This window comes from Plutella xylostella, chromosome 7, assembly GCF_932276165.1.
Source record: "Plutella xylostella chromosome 7, ilPluXylo3.1, whole genome shotgun sequence".
In the NCBI taxonomy this organism is placed as follows: domain Eukaryota; kingdom Metazoa; phylum Arthropoda; class Insecta; order Lepidoptera; family Plutellidae; genus Plutella; species Plutella xylostella.
In genome coordinates this window covers 3,855,156-3,875,945 of record NC_063987.1, presented here as the reverse complement: position 1 = coordinate 3,875,945, position 20,790 = coordinate 3,855,156, and the positions used below count along the sequence as shown (strand labels likewise).

At 39.1% G+C, this 20,790-nt stretch overlaps 2 protein-coding genes and 1 long non-coding RNA gene across 3 annotated transcripts in view; 2 read left to right on the top strand and 1 right to left on the bottom strand.

The window, feature by feature from the left end:
* Positions 1 to 631: 631 nt before the first annotated feature.
* On the bottom strand, positions 632 to 2,140 carry LOC105389579 (zinc finger CCHC domain-containing protein 10). The gene is made up of 3 exons (XM_011560713.3): positions 1,907 to 2,140; positions 1,658 to 1,825; positions 632 to 1,459 (listed from the first exon to the last, which is right to left on the bottom strand). Exons 1-3 carry the CDS (start codon positions 1,948 to 1,950, stop codon positions 1,267 to 1,269), a joined length of 405 nt encoding a protein of 134 aa, XP_011559015.1. The 5' UTR covers positions 1,951 to 2,140; the 3' UTR covers positions 632 to 1,266.
* A 157-nt stretch (positions 2,141 to 2,297) lies between these two features.
* The window catches only part of LOC105389580 (eukaryotic translation initiation factor 2-alpha kinase), a 33,958-nt gene continuing 15,465 nt past the window's right edge, over positions 2,298 to 20,790 (top strand). Inside the window, 6 exon segments of the mRNA XM_048621985.1 lie at positions 2,298 to 2,593; positions 11,257 to 11,374; positions 11,880 to 12,030; positions 14,780 to 14,951; positions 16,633 to 16,792; positions 17,207 to 17,356. Of these exon segments, the coding sequence (XP_048477942.1) occupies positions 2,448 to 2,593; positions 11,257 to 11,374; positions 11,880 to 12,030; positions 14,780 to 14,951; positions 16,633 to 16,792; positions 17,207 to 17,356 (897 nt within the window). The 5' untranslated portion in view covers positions 2,298 to 2,447.
* LOC125488717 lies at positions 18,821 to 19,497 on the top strand. Its single transcript, XR_007266435.1, has 2 exons — positions 18,821 to 19,021; positions 19,431 to 19,497. It is a non-coding gene; the product is annotated as an uncharacterized LOC125488717 (long non-coding RNA).

The window sequence follows — 20,790 nt, the reverse complement described above, 5'->3', positions numbered from 1 at the left end:
CTCTGACTGACTTACACCACGGTGACGAAAACCCTAGACTTGACTAAATACTAATTGAGTTCATTAACAGTTGTAGTCGATTGTCCCACGAATAATCCGCCAATAGAACGATTCATGGCTCAATCGACTGTTGATGAACCGTTCTGAATCTGTCAATTTAGTATCTGAGATTTTAAAAAAGTAGACTTTACCTAGTGTTCGATACGATGAAGCCGGCGTTGTGTGGTTAAGTGATTAATAAAAAAATGACGGTCCTTTTAAGGTAAACAATCTTGGGTCAAAACCTAGACATTTACTACATGTCTTTCTCATCATACCTTGGATACCCCGTGGCGGTGGAGCTCGACAAAACTGAGCGAGCGAGCCTCTTACTTTCTCTCGACCGCCTTCCGTCGCATTCCTTCCGTTGCAGTTTCGAACGCATTATCATTCTAATTACAATTTTTTATGGGTAGGGTGTTAAAACAGTGTTTAGTAGGTAAGCCGAAAGGCGGTTGACTCAGGGGGTCATTCAGAATTAGTTTTGTTCTACGACTTTGAAAATTAGAGAATTCTTTCGGCTTACAATATTCTTGCAACAGCCTGTGTAAAAATGTATGGGTATATTACCATTAAAATGCAAACAAAAGTATAGTTTCATTACGATATTTATTCCACGAAATCATTCAAGTATCATAGTTAAATAACATTTAATTCTACCTTGTTTTATCTGGTTTAAATCTCTTGTTTCCTAGATCATCTACATTACAGGTCTACAATTTTATTTAACTTATTATAATAATAAAATGTACAAGAAACAGGTCAGCTCTACTCCTACAGTTACTAAAATAAAATTATCAATTTACCCTCAAGTTTTTATTCTTTAAAACAACATTTAGGGGGCACATATTTCAATCATTTGTTGGTGAAAAACATAAAGACTAGACCACATCAATCAAATCATAGGTTTCTAAACCCTAAGTACTGCCTATAGGTCCTAAATGTTTTCAAATATTATGTACTATACATTAAAATGACCAGCATTATAAAAACAAACCTATGGACATTACTTTGTACAAGTTCATAAATTAAAAAATCCAAATAGAAAAATACACAAATTAAAATTGAGAACATTTATCTTAGGTGATGCCAAAAACACTATCTACAACTTAAATCCAACTCTACAAAATTTTGTGATACAGGTTTTGAACCGTTAACTTCCATAACTTCCATTTGCCGATTTATAGATAGTGTTGTTAGCACAATACTTACCGTTGTAATTAAAACTTAACAGTCGCTACACGATTCAGACCCACTGTCGGAGCAACTGCTGCTGTCTTCACTGTCGCTGTCGGAGGAGCTGTCACTGCCGGACGATGACTCTGAAGATGATGAACTGGAGCTCGAGGAACAGTCGGAGCAGTCATCTGATTTACGTGGCTTCTTCTTAGCTGACAACTTACACTTCTTGTCGCCTTTGCTGTAAAAATGATAGAACAGTTATAGGATTGGTTTTAGTTTCGCCATGTGGGGTAGAAGTAAAAAGTGTGCAACTGCCAAATTATTTGAAAATATTTGTTTTGAGGGTAGCGAAAAATATTGGAAAATGCTATGAATGATTTGTACTCCTACAGCCTCATGGTTAAATGAGAAAAATTATTGAACTGCTCAAGCTTACCTGCACTGGCCTTGTTCCTTAGCCTTTAGGTTTTTCTTCATGACCTGTGTGCGAGACGGCCTCACAAGAATCTTGCGCTTATTCTTGCACTCATAGCTCCAATGGCCGTACTCCAAGCATTTCTGGCATCGAATACCTTGAGGAAACGCGGCTGCCAACGCTGCCTCCCTGCAAAAAACACACGGTTTGAGAATAAAAGAATAGAATATCATTACAAAAATGCCAATAAAGCACACAAAATAGGCTTACTTCTTCCTCTGAGCTTGATGTCTGTTGTAGGTTCCCAGCGTCATCTTTATTTAGCTAATAAATCTAGAAATGTTTAACGGATTCCGGAATATCTATGTGCTGGGGGTAGTATTAAAATTGGAGGCCCGTTTACAAGAACTCGACTTCTTCAGAATCTCTCGCGAAAGCAAATGATTTCGAAAAATATGCGATGAAAACACAACACGAGCGCGGTGGAGGTACATCTGTCAAATTTAGTGATGTGGCTCTAACATTATCGTAAAAACCGATTTTTCTAACTGTCCATACTTTTCATCTACTTTGCCAGTGTAGGTAGGGCAATTTGTAATAAAAAAAAAACATTTTTGCGTGTAATGAAACGCAAAGACGTATGTTTTTGACATTTGCTACAAAAGTTTTGACAGTTCACAGAAACGTCATTAGAAAGCGCGTCAGAACGAGTTTCTTTTCGGGCTTAGAAATTGTTTTTCTGAGTTTCGTAATACAAATAATTAACTGTATTTCTCTCTGAAATGTCCGGCGATAGTTTACTAATAGTAAAATGTCGGATTGGTATTGGCGGGTCATCGCTTTAAAGGCAGCTTTTCTTCTTACGTTCATAACTTCATATATCAGGGCCGATGATACTGTACAGAAGTTACCTTTTTGTAATCCTCACACCACGAATGATCAGTCGGCCACTAACGAGTAAGTATTTATTTACTTTTGAAAACTACTTTATCAAATCATTGAATTATTGTTTATTATAATTAGTGTGTGTAACTCTTCTTTCTTGGTTAAGTAAAGTTTTAATAGTGTTTTTCCTGAATGATCTTTTTAATCTTTCATGTCTTTTTGAATGTTTACCATCACAATGTGCCTATGAGGAACATAATTGGTTATTGATGTTACTTTATTTATAAATTACTATTACTAAACCATGTATGTAAGATTTGTAAATACATAATAAATAAGCATGGACCTATGTAAACACAAGTTATTTTTAAGTTTGCACTATTGTCAGTGGTGACAATTCGCCTAGTGATTGGTCGGTTGAACTGGGGTGACAGGAAGCTATCCAATCAGATTGCAGCATGTCATTGTGTTTTTTTCTGGGTACATGTTGGATTTAGCTAAATCTAATTATGTATTTGTATGTAATGTAACCTTGAATAATGGTTCAAAATATACATGCTCTAGCTATGCTCCTATAAAATAGGAGGAGTTCACATAGATGCTTCAGACACCTTTTCAATTTAATTAATCAGCATCATCATCTGGTCCTGGGATCCCTAATTTTAATTAATTTAATGAATATTTAATATAATTTGTAGAAATGCTTAGAATACACCTTGTATTACATTTTTCATGGCATCTCTTAGGTTCCTAGAAAACAATATTTACACCTAGCTATCTGAGACTCAGCATCTTTATTGAGGAAATGTGTAGCTTACAATGATTTCAAAAGGAAGGATACGCCCTTCAGAACATTTTACTCAAACCTTCTTCATACAAGCAAAATTACTGCCATCTGTCATAATTTGTTGGAACTATGTCAGAGCCGAGCTACTTATCCTGACGACGCAACCTTGTACGTGCATTCATATTTTACCGTCACCGGACAGTGTAGGTACATAATAATATGAGTGAGTTGCATGCGGACGTCCGTACAAGGTTACATCGTGCGGCCATTGTAGACTTTGGTAGTAAAATAATTATCGCTTTAAAATGTGTTTATTTATTAATTAAGGATGATACGATATTCCATATTCCTTTTTGACCTTCGTACATTGACATATATATTACTGCGTAAGGACAGGCCAAACCACTCAAGAAAATGGCACCCGCGCGTTGGCCCTAAAATGTCTATTTGTGTAAATGTACATGTTGTTAGAGTTAACATCTAGGCATTAGTTTGCATTTACTTAAACGTGCGACCTACTTAGACTTAGCGACAATTGTACCTACATAATCATATTTCAGTGTTCAATATACCGTTCACACATAACGACGTCTTTTCATTATCATACGTCACGCGGCGGTTCGGCACTCACCCTATCAAACTATCAATTATCATTATCAACTATCAACCCCGTTGTTGTGGGCAGCAATCAACCCCAACATCGTTTTGGTCCTTCGAGCCTTCGGAACAGGCGGGATCAGTCGCGAGTGTCGTGAATCTTAGCATTTGTGCTTCGCGAGTGGTTTACCTATTGTTTTGCAAGGATTTATCATTTGGAGACCTGTTGAGTCAGGGAACCATCAAACTATCATCTTCAGCCAGCTTTATCAAGTAAGATCTTTCCTTTTTTTTTGCTTGCTCTCAACTTAAAAAATGGAAGTCAAGATGGAAGACATCCTAGCTACGCAACAGCAAATCATTGATGCTATGGAAAGTCTCTATATCAACTTTAAAAAAGACCCCAAGGATCGTAAATCAAAAACTGATTATTTCAAGCGGAAATTAGATGTGCTTAATAGTTATTGGGGCGAATTTCAAAGTAATCATATTAAATTATGTGGATTTGACGACAAATCGCACGAATATTTCGTCAACAACGTCTTTGAGGCAGTACGCGTTCGTTACGAATATATCATGAATCAAATTAAGGAATCAAAATCATCATTATCAGCACCTTTTATGAAACCACCCGTCCTAAAATTGGGAACGGGAACAGCACAACAGCATGAGCACGTCGATGAGGCGTCAAGGATGCAGCAGCCGGCCTCAGCAGCACCTGGAACTAGTCGGGCGACGGATTCGGTACCTGTTGACAGCATCAACATGGAAGAGTCAGGAGCCGTACCTCGGGACACTTCAACATTGACCCCGGCACCTATCAAATTCAAAGTGAAGACTAGTTCACACGACGCCGATGACGATCCCTCAGAACAAATGCAGTCTGAGAGATGCTCTGAGAAACTTATCAAACAAAATAGCAATTTTCGAGCTTTAAACAGAACATTATCAAACATTAATTTAGACGATTTATCAGAGAGATGGGAATTGGAAGATTGTCTTAAAACGCTGCAAATCAGGTGGCGAGCTATTGATTCTCTTCATTGGGAGTTGGATGGAGAATTGAACGGCCAGAATCTGGAGTATGAAGAAGCATTTTCGGAGTACGAGCAGTGTTACAATGAGATGAAAAGAGCTATCAATAAGAAAATGTGGAGCACGCAGCATCGTGAGAAGTCTACACCAGTTCTGGAGATTCCTCAATTCCACGGAAATTATCACTTATGGACCTCATTCAAAGATCTCTTCATGGAGGCCATACATAACAACTCATCGCTCTCTAATGCGCAGAAGATGCAGTTCCTGAAATCTAAAGTTAAAGGTGAGGCGGAGCGCCTTATACAACACCTCAAAGTAAGCAGCGATAACTACGGAGCGTGCTGGGAAATACTTAACAATAGATATAATAACCGGAAGCTCATCTTCTCAGCTCATATCAATATCATGTTAAATCTACCATCGATGCAAAATCAAGCCTCTATCAACCAGATCAAGCGACTTCATGACGTCACCATCGAGTGCCTGAACGCAGTCAAAAATCTAGGAATCGACACTGCCACTTGGGACCCATTACTAGTCCACATTTTGTCGCAAAAGCTGGATGCGAGTACAAATGAGGCATACATCGATTCTCTCCAAAAACCGTTTGAGTTACCCACCCTTGCGGAATTTTTATCATTTCTGGAAGGCAAATTCAGGAAAATGGAGTCAGCCTCCGGAAAAACTAAGATCGAGGAAAATATCACCCCACAAAAATCTAAAATATCATTTATCAAGCCAAAAAACTTCAACAAAAATTACCAGCAATCATTTACGTCATTGAATAAAAGTAGCGCACGTCCGGTCTACAATAAAAACAACAACTTCGCAAAAAGATGCCCGATTTGCGACACATTCGAACACGCGTTATTTTATTGCCCTCAATTCTTAGAAATGGACAACAAATCAAAATTAAACATCATCAATAAGCATGAGTTATGCAAAAATTGTCTGTATTGTCACTTTGGAAAGCCGTGTATATCAGAAAAACGCTGTCAAAAATGCAATTCAGATCATAACACCATCTTACATGACGCATTTTCGCAAGGCCATCAATATGGCCAAACAGCATCGCGACCGACATCATCGAACATCAAGTTTGAGCCAAATAGGAATAAAAATACTCACGTGTCACTACAACGTGACGTTCCACCCGAAGTACTGTTGGCCACAGCTATGCTAAAAGTTAAATCAGCGGATGGTACATATCACACATTAAGGGCACTTATAGATCAAGGATCACAAACATCATTAATCACAGAAAAGGCAGCGCAGGCATTGAGACTATCGAGAAGCAAATTCCACGGTATCATATCAGGAGTAGGTACTAAGGAAAGTACTTGTAAAGGTATCACCAAAATCTGTTGCTCATCAATGGACAACAATTATCAATTCGAGACCGAGGTTCTTATCATGAAATCTCTTATCAAAAATTTACCCAGTGTCTCATTTAATGAACCAGAATGGTCATTTTTAAACAATATCAAACTTGCTGATCCACAGTTTTATATAAGTCGGCCAGTCGATTTACTGCTCGGCGCTGATATATACTCTATCATTTTGTTGGAAGGAATATGCAAGCAACATGAGAACGTACCTATAGCCCAGCAAACACAGCTGGGTTGGATTTTGTGTGGTCATGTTAAAACATTACAATGCAACGTAACATTATGCGATATTGACGAAATAAAAAGGTTTTGGGAAATAGAAGATATCACCGACAAATCGCAACTATCATCATCAGAAGAACAAGTTATCAATTTTTATCAAAAAACAACCCGGAGATTAGAGGACGGCAGGTATTCAGTGAGGATACCAATGAAGGAAAACTTCGAGGACAAACTCGGGACCTCCAAAAATAAAGCTGTTGCTCAATTCCGTCAATTAGAGCGAAAATTCGGTAAAAATAAACAAATGGAATCTGATTACAAAGCATTCATTCATGAGTACCTATCGCTCGGTCACATGAAACTATCAACATATGACGGCAATATGAAACCTACCTTCTTTTTGCCGCATCATAGTGTCACCCGCGAAGAATCAACAACTACTAAGACTAGAGTAGTATTTAATGGGTCAGCACCTACCTCAACAGGACATAGCCTTAATGACCTTATGGAATGCGGGCCCAATCTTCAACAAGACCTTCAAACGCTTATCATTAAATGGAGGCAATATCAAATCGCGTTCACAGCCGACATAGAAAAAATGTATAGGCAAATCTGGGTGCATGAAGAAGATCAGAACCTTCAAAAGATCATATGGAGAGATTCACCAGAGCATGTACTCCAGGAATATCAACTAAGATCTGTCACCTATGGACTCCGCTCATCACCGTTTCTTGCTATGATGACACTGCGGAGATTAGCGGCAGATGAAAAAGAAATCAACCCAAACAGCATTGCAGCAGATGTCATTGAGTCCTGCTTTTACATGGACGATCTCGTGCATGGCTGTCATACAGCAGAAGAAGCTGAAGAACTGAAAGAAAACCTTATGTCGGTGCTCCAGAGTGGAGGATTTCACCTGCGCAAGTGGAAATCAAATCACTTACCTATATCAACCACATCAGAATCAGAACAAACAGAATTTGACTTTAAGCAAGCAGAAACATCAAAAACTTTAGGGTTAAGTTGGAACCCCATTCAAGACTGTTTCACATTCCAATCAAAAATTGAAATAACATCAGAAGTGGTGACAAAAGCCGTGCATCTCGAATTAGTTTCGGATTTATCAACATCAGCGATGCTTGCAGCCCTAAAACGCCTATCAGCAAAAAGAGGGACACCTGGGCACCTGTACAGCGATTTTGGATCCTGCTTCATTGGCGCTGACCGAAAACTGAAAGAAGAATACGAACAGATCAAAGAAACATTCGGTACAGAGTTCATGAGCGAGATAGCTGATATGAATATCGAATGGCATTTTCAAGGACCATCATGGCCGTCAGCAGGAGGTTTGTGGGAGAGTCAGGTCAAACAACTGAAACATCACCTAAAGAGGGTTGTCGGCGATCAAAAACTGACATTTGAGGAGTACTCCACGTTACTCGCTCAGCTAGAAGCCTGTTTGAACAGTAGGCCCCTGTGCCCAATCACAGAAGACCCGAATGAGCTAGATTGTTTAACACCTTCGCACTTTTTGGCAAGCGGTCCTTCTCTAAACGTGATTGAAACGGAAGAAGATCATAGAAGTAGATGGTATCATACTCAAAAAATATTCAACGACATCTGGAGGCGATGGAGAAATGAATATCTCACGCAGTTATCCATCAAGGGTAAATGGCGTAGCCCTCAACCAAACTTCAAGGTCGGAGATATAGTTATCATAAATGACGCGAATTTGCCGGCTGGGAAGTGGCCAATGGGCCGAATCTTAGAGGTCCATCCGGGAAAGGACGGATACGTGAGGGTGGTAACTATCAAAACGAAAAACGGCATAATAAAACGTCCTATCGTTAAATTATCAATACTGCCTGTAGAGCAAAATTATCAAACTATCAACAACCAAGCAGCAGAAAGCGATGACTCATCAAATGCTCAACGCAACTTGCCTCCCACTGAACAAAACAAAAGGCCAAAAAGAACAATTAAAAAGAAGAAACCATTCAACCTATCATTACTCGTATCAGCATTATTGTTCTTCTTCAGCCTAATATCAAACTCCGAATGTGCCTACAACTATACAACGTTCAAAAACAATCAATCAGTCTATTTTGACAAAATATCAAACGCACAATTAATAAGAGATGAGTGGCGGCTTATCGTTTATTATGACATGAACCCATACCGAGACGGCTTGTCGACAATTACAGAGTACTTATATTACATAAACAAAGTATGTACCAAGATAAGAAGTCAGTCACACTGTGAAGAGATCATGTTACAACTTCGACACGAGTTCGGAGAAATAAAGCACTACGATGGTGTACTATCAAATCAACAGACGGTGAGGCGCCGGCGCAGACGAGGCTTAGTCAACCTCGTGGGAAACGTAGCTAATACCTTATTTGGTGTACTAGACAGCCAGTTTGCAGAAAAATATGAGAATGACATCAAGCAAAATCAAAATCATTTAGCTATGTTGTGGAAAAACCAGACATCGATAGTTGAAGCAGAGTTTAACTTTATCAAAAGATCTGAGGATATTATGGATAAACATCATAAAGCGATCAACAAGAGACTGTTAAATTTAGAACAGAATCAGAATAATATCCAGAAAGACTTGAACAGCATATCATTAATCAATGACTTCACGATGTCTGCTGCAATAACCAGTAATCTAATTTCTCAAATCAAATCTATGCAAAATGACCTACTCGATACCATTACCAACATCTATCATGGGAAAATAAACTTACATCTAATAACACCTGAACAACTACAACACGAGCTCAATATCATATCATCTCATCTTACCAAGGACCTTACACTGCCTGGTGAAGACTCAAACTTAGCGAAAATTTATCATCTATTAAAAACTAGAGCAAAACTATCAAAAAACTATATCATCATTGAAATAACCATACCCTTAGTCACCAGAGACTACTACGAGATTTTAAAAATAATACCAATTCCCCATCAAATACAAAATCATAAAGTCAGCATAGTTCCAGTATCAAATTACATTGCTATCAACCTAAGAAAGGATACGATGATTCGAGTGTCTCAAAATGAATTACAGTTATGTATGGAGAGGGATCAGTCAACAATCATTTGCAACCTAAGGTCTCCAGTATATTCAATCAAAAGTGATGAAGATGTGTGTCAGAAGAAAAATGGGTCAAGTCTATGTAAAACAGCTGTCCAGCTATGCGACAATGAATGGATAGAGCTAAGTCAAATAAATACATACTTTTATTTCTGTTGCGATAAATGCCCGATTAAATTATTATGCCCAGATCAGATTACATCATTACAATTACAATCAGCTGGCATGTTTGCTGTCGGAACCGATTGTGCTATAAAATCAAAATACTTTACATTATATTCACACAATCAGAAATCCAACAAATTAATACTGCACTCCGAAATAGAACTACCAAAAATGGCTGCTATTAATCACATGTTTAATATAACGCTGCCATTAGAGAATATCACCTCAGAATCAATATCAGACCAAGAGCACCAGCAACAATTATCAGAAGTTCAGAGACAACTGGATGACATGAAGCAGAGAGTACCTCTGGTATCAAGCAGTATGAGCAATCATGACATTCATCACTACGTGGCGGTGTACGGGATAGTAGCGACCCTGGCGATCGTCGGCGCGGCGGTGGCGTGGCGGCGAGCGCGCGGCGGCAGGCAGCGCGCCCGGGCGCCGGCGGCCCCGGCAGCCCGCCCAGCGGCCCCCCGCCCGGGCTCTCCGGTCCTGGTGGGCCACTCCAGTGTGTTGTGTAGTGACAACATTCGATTGCAAAATCTCTCTTATAAGTGCAGTGATAGTGGTCATAAAATACCAGTAGTATGTGCGCGTAAAAATAAGTACAATCGATCAATGTGATTGGACAAAATCATTTTCTAAAGATCATTAGATTCTATTTACATTCTGTTAACTTTAGATTCATTCTATTAAATATTATGATTTTTGGAATAACTTCTATTTAAGATATGTATCAATTTTAGATCATTTACTTAGTCATTACCTTATCAGTAGATCATGTATCAATTTTATCATTTCGTTTCAATATCATTTTCTCTCTTCTCTGAGTGGGGAAGATGTTAGAGTTAACATCTAGGCATTAGTTTGCATTTACTTAAACGTGCGACCTACTTAGACTTAGCGACAATTGTACCTACATAATCATATTTCAGTGTTCAATATACCGTTCACACATAACGACGTCTTTTCATTATCATACGTCACGCGGCGGTTCGGCACTCACCCTATCAAACTATCAATTATCATTATCAACTATCAACCCCGTTGTTGTGGGCAGCAATCAACCCCAACACATGTGACGTAGTTCCTACAAATTATGACAGATGGCAGTTATTTTGCTTGTATGAAGAAGGTTTGAGTAAAATGTTCTGAAGGGCGTATCCTTCCTTTTGAAATCATTGCCTTCGTATCATAGTTTTTGTAGCCTTTCACAACAAAAATAGGCATATTTATCACAAGAAACAAAGACTATCTCTCCGTCACAGACAACTGTCGACTGAGGACCGTTGGCCCTAAAATGACTATTTTAGAGCCAACGCGCGGGTGCCATTTTCTTGAGTGGTTTGGCCTGTCCTTACGCAGTAATATATATGTCAATGGTAGCTTACCAAACAAAATTCACTATTTATAATTGTTTTATAATATTTTTCAGCTTAGTGCTAGTGAGCACTCTAGATGGCCGACTCACAGCATTCATTACAAGCAGCGGAGCCAAAGCCTGGGATGTAGAGACACAGCCCCTCCTCTCCTCCAATCTACACCATGTTGAGGTAACACATACACACACACACACACAATTCAGGTTAAACATAAAAGAAATCAAACAGTAAAAAAGGTGCTATAAATAGATATGAATATGAACTTTTTAAATTTATACACAAACACACAATACTTAAACAATCGGATTTAGGACATCCAGAGCTCATCCAAGACTGGAAGGTTATTGTCATAATCTCCACACTTGACTTGGGGGCTGGAGAAATTACACCACAGAAACATTTAATATCCAACACCCAAGAGCAATATGTATACATAATATCTGCAAATATCGGCCCCTGCCAGGGATCTAACCCAGCCCCTCTGCACAACAATAAGAGTCACTATTCAATGCATCATCCACTCTTTAAAAAGTCATAACTTACAATAATTACAGCAACAAAATTACAATCCTCTTTATTTCCACCTAAACAAAAAAAAATACAAAAATAAAAACAGTAAAAATAAGCAGCCTTATTTCTTATAGCATTTCTACCAGACAACTTAACCTCTTTGCAGCTAACTTCAGGAGGTAAATGGGTGCGACTAGTGCCGTCCCTCCGAGGGACCCTGTACAGCCTCAGCGGGGACACTGTGGAGCCGCTGCCCTTCGACGCAGACCAGCTGCTGTCCTCCTCCTTCAAGTACTCCGATGACCTGGTGGTGGCCGGTGAGTTATACAGGGTGTTGGAATGTGGGTATTATGGGCTAAAATGTGTGTGGCAACGCTACTGATATTGAGGACTATAGGCCTATATCACTGCTTAGTATTATGGAAAGAGTATTTGAAGCAGTCGTAAGTCCCACTTTTACACAAATGCTTGACCCTATAATAAATATTAATCAGCATGGCTTCCTCAGAAATAAGTCAACAAATACAAACTTAGCATGTTATATATCAGACCTCCAGGAATACATAGATCAGGGATTGCAAGTTGACGCCATTTACACTGATATAAGTAAAGCCTTCGATCGGGTCAACCATAAAATCCTGCTTAACAAACTCAGCTGTATCGGAGTCCATGGCAAACTATTGAAATGGTTCAATTCATATCTCACAAATAGGAGTCAAAAAGTTGTAGTTGCTGGCTATGAGTCCTCTCCGTTTGCGGCTCCGTCCGGCGTTCCACAGGGTTCAAATCTCGGTCCAAAGCTATTTTTGGTATTTATAAATGACCTTGCTGACACTATTCAAAGCTCCCACTATTCTTTTTTTGCAGATGACCTTAAATTATATAGGCCCATTAGAAGCTCCAGTGATGTAATACTTTTGCAGAAGGATCTTTCACAGGTTTTACAATGGAGTATCGTGAACAAATTACCTCTGAACACAAAAAAATGTAAATATATATCCTTTACAAAAAAAAAAACACCAATTTTAGCTTCTTATGGACTAGACGGAAAAACACTCGATAAAGTTACGGAAATAAAAGACCTGGGGGTTACTATTGACGATCGCTTAACCTTCAATGTCCATACTAATAATATAGTTAAAAAAAGCCTCGCTATGTTAGGTTTCATATGGCGGAATTGCCGTGAGTTCAGAAATGAAAATGCTCTTAAAATAGCTTACTGTGCATTGGTCCGTAGTTCTCTAGAATACTGTTCTACCATTTGGAACCCTCACTATAATTGCCATATAGAAAGACTCGAACGAGTACAAAGACGTTTTCTATACTATCTGAGTGGACATCAAGGCAAACGTCGTGGTCTGGCGCATTACTACGAACGATTACGTTATTTTAATTTACTTTCGCTAGAAGATAGACGCCGAAACGCTGATCAGATGTTCCTCTACAAAATTTTCAACAACAAAGTGATGTGTCCTCTTTTGCTTTCTAAACTTAACATAGTTGTTCCGCGCCGTGGTGCCCGCATTGCAAACTATCGTCCTTTTTATATTCGTGCTGCAAAAACGAATGTTGGTAAATTCTCAATTTTAAACAGAATATGTAGACAGCATAACGAACTTTTTGTAAAAGACCCGCAAAAATTTGATCTGTTTTCATGTCGATTAGAAAAATTCAAAAAAAATCTTTTATTAAGTAATTCATAAAAATTAATGTAAATTTTGTTTTTGTTAAATGTTTAGTTTTAACTTGTATAAATTTGGTATTAAGTTATATGCCGGCTATTAGTGCATAAGTTTTGCTCGATTGTGTTGTAAATGCTGTGTTTTTCTGTAATTGGATGCCCACTGTGGCATGTATTGAAATGTTTTCTTTTTATAAATGTAAAGTGTGTGTCTGTAGAAAAACCTAATAAATAAATAAATAAATAAATAAAATGGCGTCTCAGTTTTGAAAAACTTTTCGCTACAAATTGTTTGGTAGGATAAGAAGTTTATCCCCTTCTTCCATGCTTGAAATGCGCTGTATTATGTTCTCTTGTCAGTATTATGCTTCTGAGAATCCCAGAAAATATATCACAGTAAGTATATAATTATGCCTATTTATAAAAACTTACCATCAACCTAAAGTACATGCTAGTACTCCTTTGCTATTTCAGGATATAACCAAAAACAAAGTAATATAATGTAGTAAATGATCATAACAACAATAATTGTCTAAGCATGTTAACACGATAACGTAACTGATAACGCAAATCCAGTGTTATCCATTTATTTACGGTACTTAATTACAGATAACGTAATGTTGTGAATGAGTCATGACAACAAATCTGTAATTTATTCACTAATGTTATCGTGTCACACACAGCCTCTTTTTGGTGAAAGGATTTCGCGCTCCCGTGGGGCTATGAGTCACTCTTTTGCATGTTAATAAAATAGATCTGTTACCAAATAGCAACCTTGATATTTATCGCGTGCACAAAACACATGCGGTTAAACAGTATGAGTCATGGTCGTTAGCTAGGTAAGGTAGATGAAATGGCTTTGATAAGTTGCAGCTCTGTTTATTTATATAGCCAATGGTTGTAAACCGGTTGCATCAGTTGCATGTCCTGCCCCGATTTTCGATTTGGTCTTTATTTATTTATAAATTTTTCCTAACCTCCAGAACCAATCACTACATCTCAACATTCTCAACTTTAACCCAACGATATTTTATTTAATACGAACTACAGATGTAACTGTAGATGGAGTGTCAGCAAAAGTCTCGATAAATAAACCACTGAGAGATTTGTGACTACTTATATTCATTGGTACAATTGTTGTCATTATGTTGAACTTAAATCGGCTTGACAGTAAACAAAATGTGCACATCTCTTGCTTTGTATGTGCCACACCATCTCGTTCGTATATGTTTGTAATGTTAATCTAAGCCTTAACTCATTAACCCTTCAGGCGGCCGCGAGACATTCTAACAGCTAGAATTATAAATGTGTTCTACCTCAGTTAGTATTATTTCTATGTGTGTGTTTCAAATTAATTAATTTTCATTCTTTCCTTCTTTCTTCAGGCGGTCGCGAGTCCCTCTGGCTCGGTCTAGACGCACATTCCGGCGCAGTAGTCTACTCATGCGGCACCCGCGGCTGCAGCGGCGAGCGCGACTCCGCGGGGCGCCGGCTGCTGGTGCTGAGGAGGCATAGTAGTACTGTGAGGGCGTTGGATCCGAGGACTGGCAGCGAGAAGTTAGTACCTAGATGAGATCTTATCTATAACGCTTTAAAAGCAGGAAATAACAGCTCTCGTCGCATTCAAAGCAATGTGACAAATAAACTAGTCACTATAACCTCAAAAAAACTATCCATCGTCCGGTGTAAAATCGCTTTTAGCTATAAGGCCGCCCATTGCGTTATAAATTGCTATCTTTTTTAGTCAATAAAGTAGTTTTTCTATTCTAAAATACGGACGTCTACCAACGAACCGGAATGGTCATTCAATCGGTACGTTTCAACAACGAGGTAGTCATAGTTAGTGCAGTCGTATCCCGCAATAGCCCTGGTTGGGTCTGGACGCTCACTCGGGCGCTGTAGTCTACTCGTGCGGCACCCGCGGCTGCAGCGGCGAGCGCGACTCCGCGGGGCGCCGGCTGCTGGTGCTGCGGAGGCATAGTAGTACTGTGAGGGCGTTGGATCCGAGGACTGGGAGTGAGAAGTTAGTACCTAGATGAGATCTTACCTCTACCTAACGCTTTAAAACTAGGAAATAATAGCTCCGGTCGCATTCAAAGCAATGTGACAAATAAACTAGTCACTAACCTCAAAAAAACTATCCATCGTCCGGTGTAAAATCGCTTTTAGCTATAAGGCCGCCCATTGCGTTATAAATTGTTATTTGTGTTCTTTTTTAGTTAATAAAGTAGTATTTTATTCTAAAATACGGACGTCTACCAAAGAACCGGAATGGTCATTCAATCGGTACGTTACAACAACGAGGTAGAGTCACAGTTAGTGCAGTCGTATCCCGCAATAGCCCTGGTTGGGTCTGGACGCTCACTCGGGCGCTGTAGTCTATTCATGCGGCACCCGCGGCTGCAGCGGCGAGCGCGACTCCACGGGGCGCCGGCTGCTGGTGCTGAGGAGGCATAGTAGTACTGTGAGAGCCTTGGACCCCAGGACTGGGAGTGAGAAGTTAGTACCACTTTCTTACCTATACCTACACAATATTACCTAATTTTACTTTGGTTTAAATCCGGCGGCGCTTGTACCCGCACGCATTCATACTAAAAAAAGGGCAATGCCCGTTTTTCGCTGTGCTTAGCGACCGTGCTATACTATAGCCCATAGAGCATTGTAAGACCGGCAAAAAACGGTCCGTCATCATCATAGGTGTAAAAAGCGGATGCCTACAAGCGTACTGCGGCTTACTGTATCTTGTCAAAACAAACAAATGACAGTCGTCTTGCAATCGATACGTTTACTACAACGAGAGTCATAGACAGCGCGGTGGTGTATTCATGCGGCACCCGCGGCTGCAGTGGCGAGCGCGACTCCGCGGGGCGCCGGCTGCTGGTGCTGAGGAGGCATAGTAGTACTGTGAGGGCGTTGGATCCGAGGACTGGGAGCGAGAAGTTAGTAACACTTGTTTACGCTTCTCTTATCTATTTTATGTTATACAAGTGATTTAAGGGAAAAGGGTGCGTCAGGAATTCAGGATTAATGATGTTAGCCGAACATAACACAACATGCTCTGCAATAAGCGCCGCAGCAGTCTGCCTTCTGCATGTCACGCAGCATTCCTTCAGAAAAATCTGCTGGCGACGCGACTGGGCAATTTTTAGTAGCTTAAAATTTTCAACACCTTCTTTAATTAATATCTTCATACTCTACAGTCATAAACAAATAACTTAACCCCCTCCTACCCCCACAGATGGAACTTCAGCGTAGGTGAGCACCAGCTAGCCCTCAGCGGCGCGGAGTGTGCGTCGCAGGGCCCGCGCGGCGCCGACTACTCGATAGGAGTGGCGTTACCAGAGGGCGTGGTGGCGCTAACCCAGCCGGACTCCAAGCTACTGCTGTGGCAGAAAAAGGTACCTGCACCTCAAGTTCTTGGCGTAACTACTAGATGTATAGAAACGGGGCTTCGTTTTTCCACCAGTAGCGATGGCGGTATATACGCCCAGTGACGCTCACAATCACACAATTCATATATACGACACACATGCAGTTTTGCCGGCCCGGAATCGGTTACTAACCTTGGTACAGCGTGTCACTTTTGCCAAGAAAGTGACTCGCTTTGTTGGATTGGCAAGTGAGAATGAGACTATTCGTTGCGCATATCTAGAGTTATATTTCATAAGTTGTTAATATCGAACTCCTGAGTAACCCCCTTGCAGCTTACTATATCCCTTTTGCAACAACCTGTTTAAGGAACAGGTCATACGTAACTCGGCGATACTCTTTTATTTTCCACCATTTACATACATAACCTCTCTACCCCACAGCTAGAAGCCCCCATAGCCGGCATGTGGCGCCTCCGCGGCGGCGCGCTACAGAGCATGGACGTGCTGTGGGCCGCCACCAAGACGCTCAGCGCCGACACCTTCATACAGACCACGCCGCCCTCGCTCTACATCGGACTGCACGAGCAGCAGGTCACTATATATATATGTCTATGTATATAATGTACACGATGTGGCGCTACAGAGCATGGACGTGCTGTGGGCCGCCACCAAGACGCTCAGCGCCGACACCTTCATACAGACCACGCCGCCCTCGCTCTACATCGGACTGCACGAGCAGCAGGTCACTATATATATATGTCTATGTATATAATGTACACGATGTGGCGCTACAGAGCATGGACGTGCTGTGGGCCGCCACCAAGACGCTCAGCGCCGACACCTTCATACAGACCACGCCGCCCTCGCTCTACATCGGACTGCACGATCAGCAGGTCACTATATATACTATATATATATAGACATTCATCATCAGCCTATAGCAGTCCACTGCTGGATGTAGGCCTCTCTCAAAGCACGCCACTGGGTTCGATCTATAGCTTTCCGCATCCACCTTTTGCAATTTGTCAACCCATTTAGCTGGAGGACTTCCTACACTACGTTTGTCTAGTCGCGGTCTTCACTCTAGAACACATTTACCCTTTGTATAACGTGCCTCCAGCTATAATCCTCCAAAATTTAAACTCAATAGAAACTATTTCTGATGATGCCAAAAAATAGTCGTGAAATAGTCATAAATAGTCGTGTTTTCCAAAAAAATAGTCGTATCATACTTTCGGAGTTAGAGCTATACTTTATACAGCCTCTGCAGAACAAACGGTAAGGCCTATCGACTTGGTTAAGGTCTCAAAAAATAGTCGTGAAATAGTCGTAATGACATGCCAAATTTCAGAAATAGTCGTCAAAAGATAGCAGAGATATAAAGGTACTTTGCTGCAGCCCTGGTGGAGGATTATAGCTGGAGGTTTTGAAAATATCGAATATCTTTGGAACTACTATGACTATCGGTTTGAATTATGTCTCAAAAAATAGTCGTGAAATAGTCGCTTCTCTTTATTATAATTTTAAGCTTGATAAAAGCTGTTAAATAATGATATCAAATTCTTCATATAAATCAAAGTGGACGAGAATGCCAAAGCGAGCCAGTACACAAAAATAATAGCACCGTAGCATTGAAGTACTCATGTCGAATTAATCTATAAATCATTTATTTCGTCATACTTTGCATCAATAGTATCTAAACTATTCTAAACTAATCTTTGGTATGCATCATACATTTTATTGCTTTTGCTCTTAGCCTTTACCTTACTGTGTACAGAGAAAACGTATGCCTATACACGCACACATTTATCTCTGTTATCTTGACAAACGATAGCGATGACAACTACGGCGATGTAGTATCTAGGTCAGTTATTGTCATCCTTTACTATCCCGTGATCAGACAAATATTGCTATCCCTGTCTCCTTTCTAACCGGCATGCATCGCACGCATAGAACGCGTGAGCGACAGTATAACATCTTGACAAGCTATAGCAAACCGGTATTTATTACGTCCCTTATGTGACAGCCGCCGCGCGCCGCCACCGACCGGTGAAGTTGGGGTTAGTATTTTGCATGTTTTGTTTGATAATTTGTTTACAGTTTAGTGGAAACTATGGTCACGATCGGTGTTATTGTTGGTTGTTAAAATATTGTGAGTGCTCTATACGCAAATGAATATTCAAGATGTTATATTCTAAAAGATATTAGTGGATGCAGATAAGAGTGTTTAGTGAGTGCTATGTTTGAATATTGCAAGTAAGTATCCTTTTTAATACTCAATATCAAAGCAAGCCATCCCATTTTGTTATGCTCAGCTTATTTACTAACATGATTTTTTATAGAAGTAACGTAGCCAAATTATTTTTTAATATCTATGCTTAATATGTATGGGGATTGTTATTCAATTAGCAATTTTACACTATGAGCGAGTAAATTGTGCATACATGCAATCAAGGCATTCATGTACATATCTTAGTAGATACGAAAATATGTGGGTATCATCGATTACCTACATATGGTAGTCCTGGTTAAATGTGGATATTTACCTCTCAATAGCAAAAAAGGCGTTATTGTTTGTATTTCTTAATGAAACTAGGCAAATAAATATAAGTATAAAAAAAAATTATGTGTAACCTACCTATAAGCCTACCCATTATTATTTCAGGTGAAAACACAGCCTATCGATGTAATGCGCCGATAAACTATCATGACTGCATTGATGTAATGCGCTACGAAACTGCAATGGCTCCGAATACATGATAACCAGATAACAAATCCTGGGTAAGAATTTATCACTATTTTCATATGGTATTGTGCTTATGCTAGGCCTATACAGTGTTGTGGTGCTGAAGTTAATAAAGTTATAACAGCCAATTTACTTGTCAAAACTCATTTGTACCAATCAGTTACAAGCGACAAAAACGTGTTTCTGAACTAAATACCTATGTAAGTAATTAACACCCTGTGAAATTTCATACAAGTTTCAAACGCACCGTCCGACCAAACCGGTTTTGGACAAAAGCCAAATTGTTTTCTCAGCTATCTCTTTCGCTCAAAAACAATAGAGGTCGGTTATGGGACATATATATTGAAAAAAGCGAATACACTAATGAACAGTATTTCTACTCTACCCTTTTCGCACAAAAGTTCGCAGTTTCAAGTTATTGTTGCAATAAGTTACTGATAAGAAATTTTACTCCACTGTTTGCTGTGGTCTCCAAATGACAATAAATTACCAAACAAATAGTCTAGGTGAAATAACGTTATTACTACTCGTATCTACCTACTCCTATATCATGTATATATATATGTATATATTATATATTATATATTTTAAATATTATATACATATATATATATATATATATATATATATATATATATATATATATATATATATATATATATGTATATAATATTTAAAAAAAAACAAATATTTTTATTAATAAGACGTTAATTTGCCTTATTTTTTTTTTCAGAGCAGCTTACGTGTGTTCTTCAATAACGTCGCAAGCTACAGTGGCTGTTCATAATTTTTGCAAGTTCTGCACCTACAGGATTCAGTTATCTGGGCATTATAGATACCCTATTATCACCTACGAAGTTATTTAGGTATATTTATTAAAACCATTATACAAGGTGTTGCAAAAAGGGTATACTAAGCCGAAAGCTACATGTTCAGCATTCAGTTTAGATATACATCTAAGCCCGAAACTGAAATCAGAATTTAAATATTCGCGAAAAAAATGTATAATTTTTCATAGAAACTTAGTTGGTCACGTGACTTTTTTACTATGGAGAATAAAAATAATTAAATCCTAATCTACCTAAAGATTGTTTAATGAATAACTTATGTATAAATAAAGGTACTTTCGGCCTGTGATTGTAATTAAATGAGTTATATTTCATTATGACAATAACCGTGATTATACTTACCAAAACCTACTAATGAACAATCTGTGATTACTTTAACTTAAGCTTATTATGATACAGGGCTAGAAAATAATTATTTTTTAATAGTGAAA

Coding starts and splice junctions, on each gene's coding strand:
- LOC105389579 (XM_011560713.3), bottom strand. CDS start 1,950: ATGACGCTGGGAACCTACAACAGACATCAAGCTCAGAGGAAGAA. Junction 1,826..1,906: donor CATCAAGCTCAGAGGAAGAA/GTAAGCCTATTT, acceptor TGTTTTTTGCAG/GGAGGCAGCGTTGGCAGCCG. Junction 1,460..1,657: donor AAGGAACAAGGCCAGTGCAG/GTAAGCTTGAGC, acceptor TCATTTTTACAG/CAAAGGCGACAAGAAGTGTA.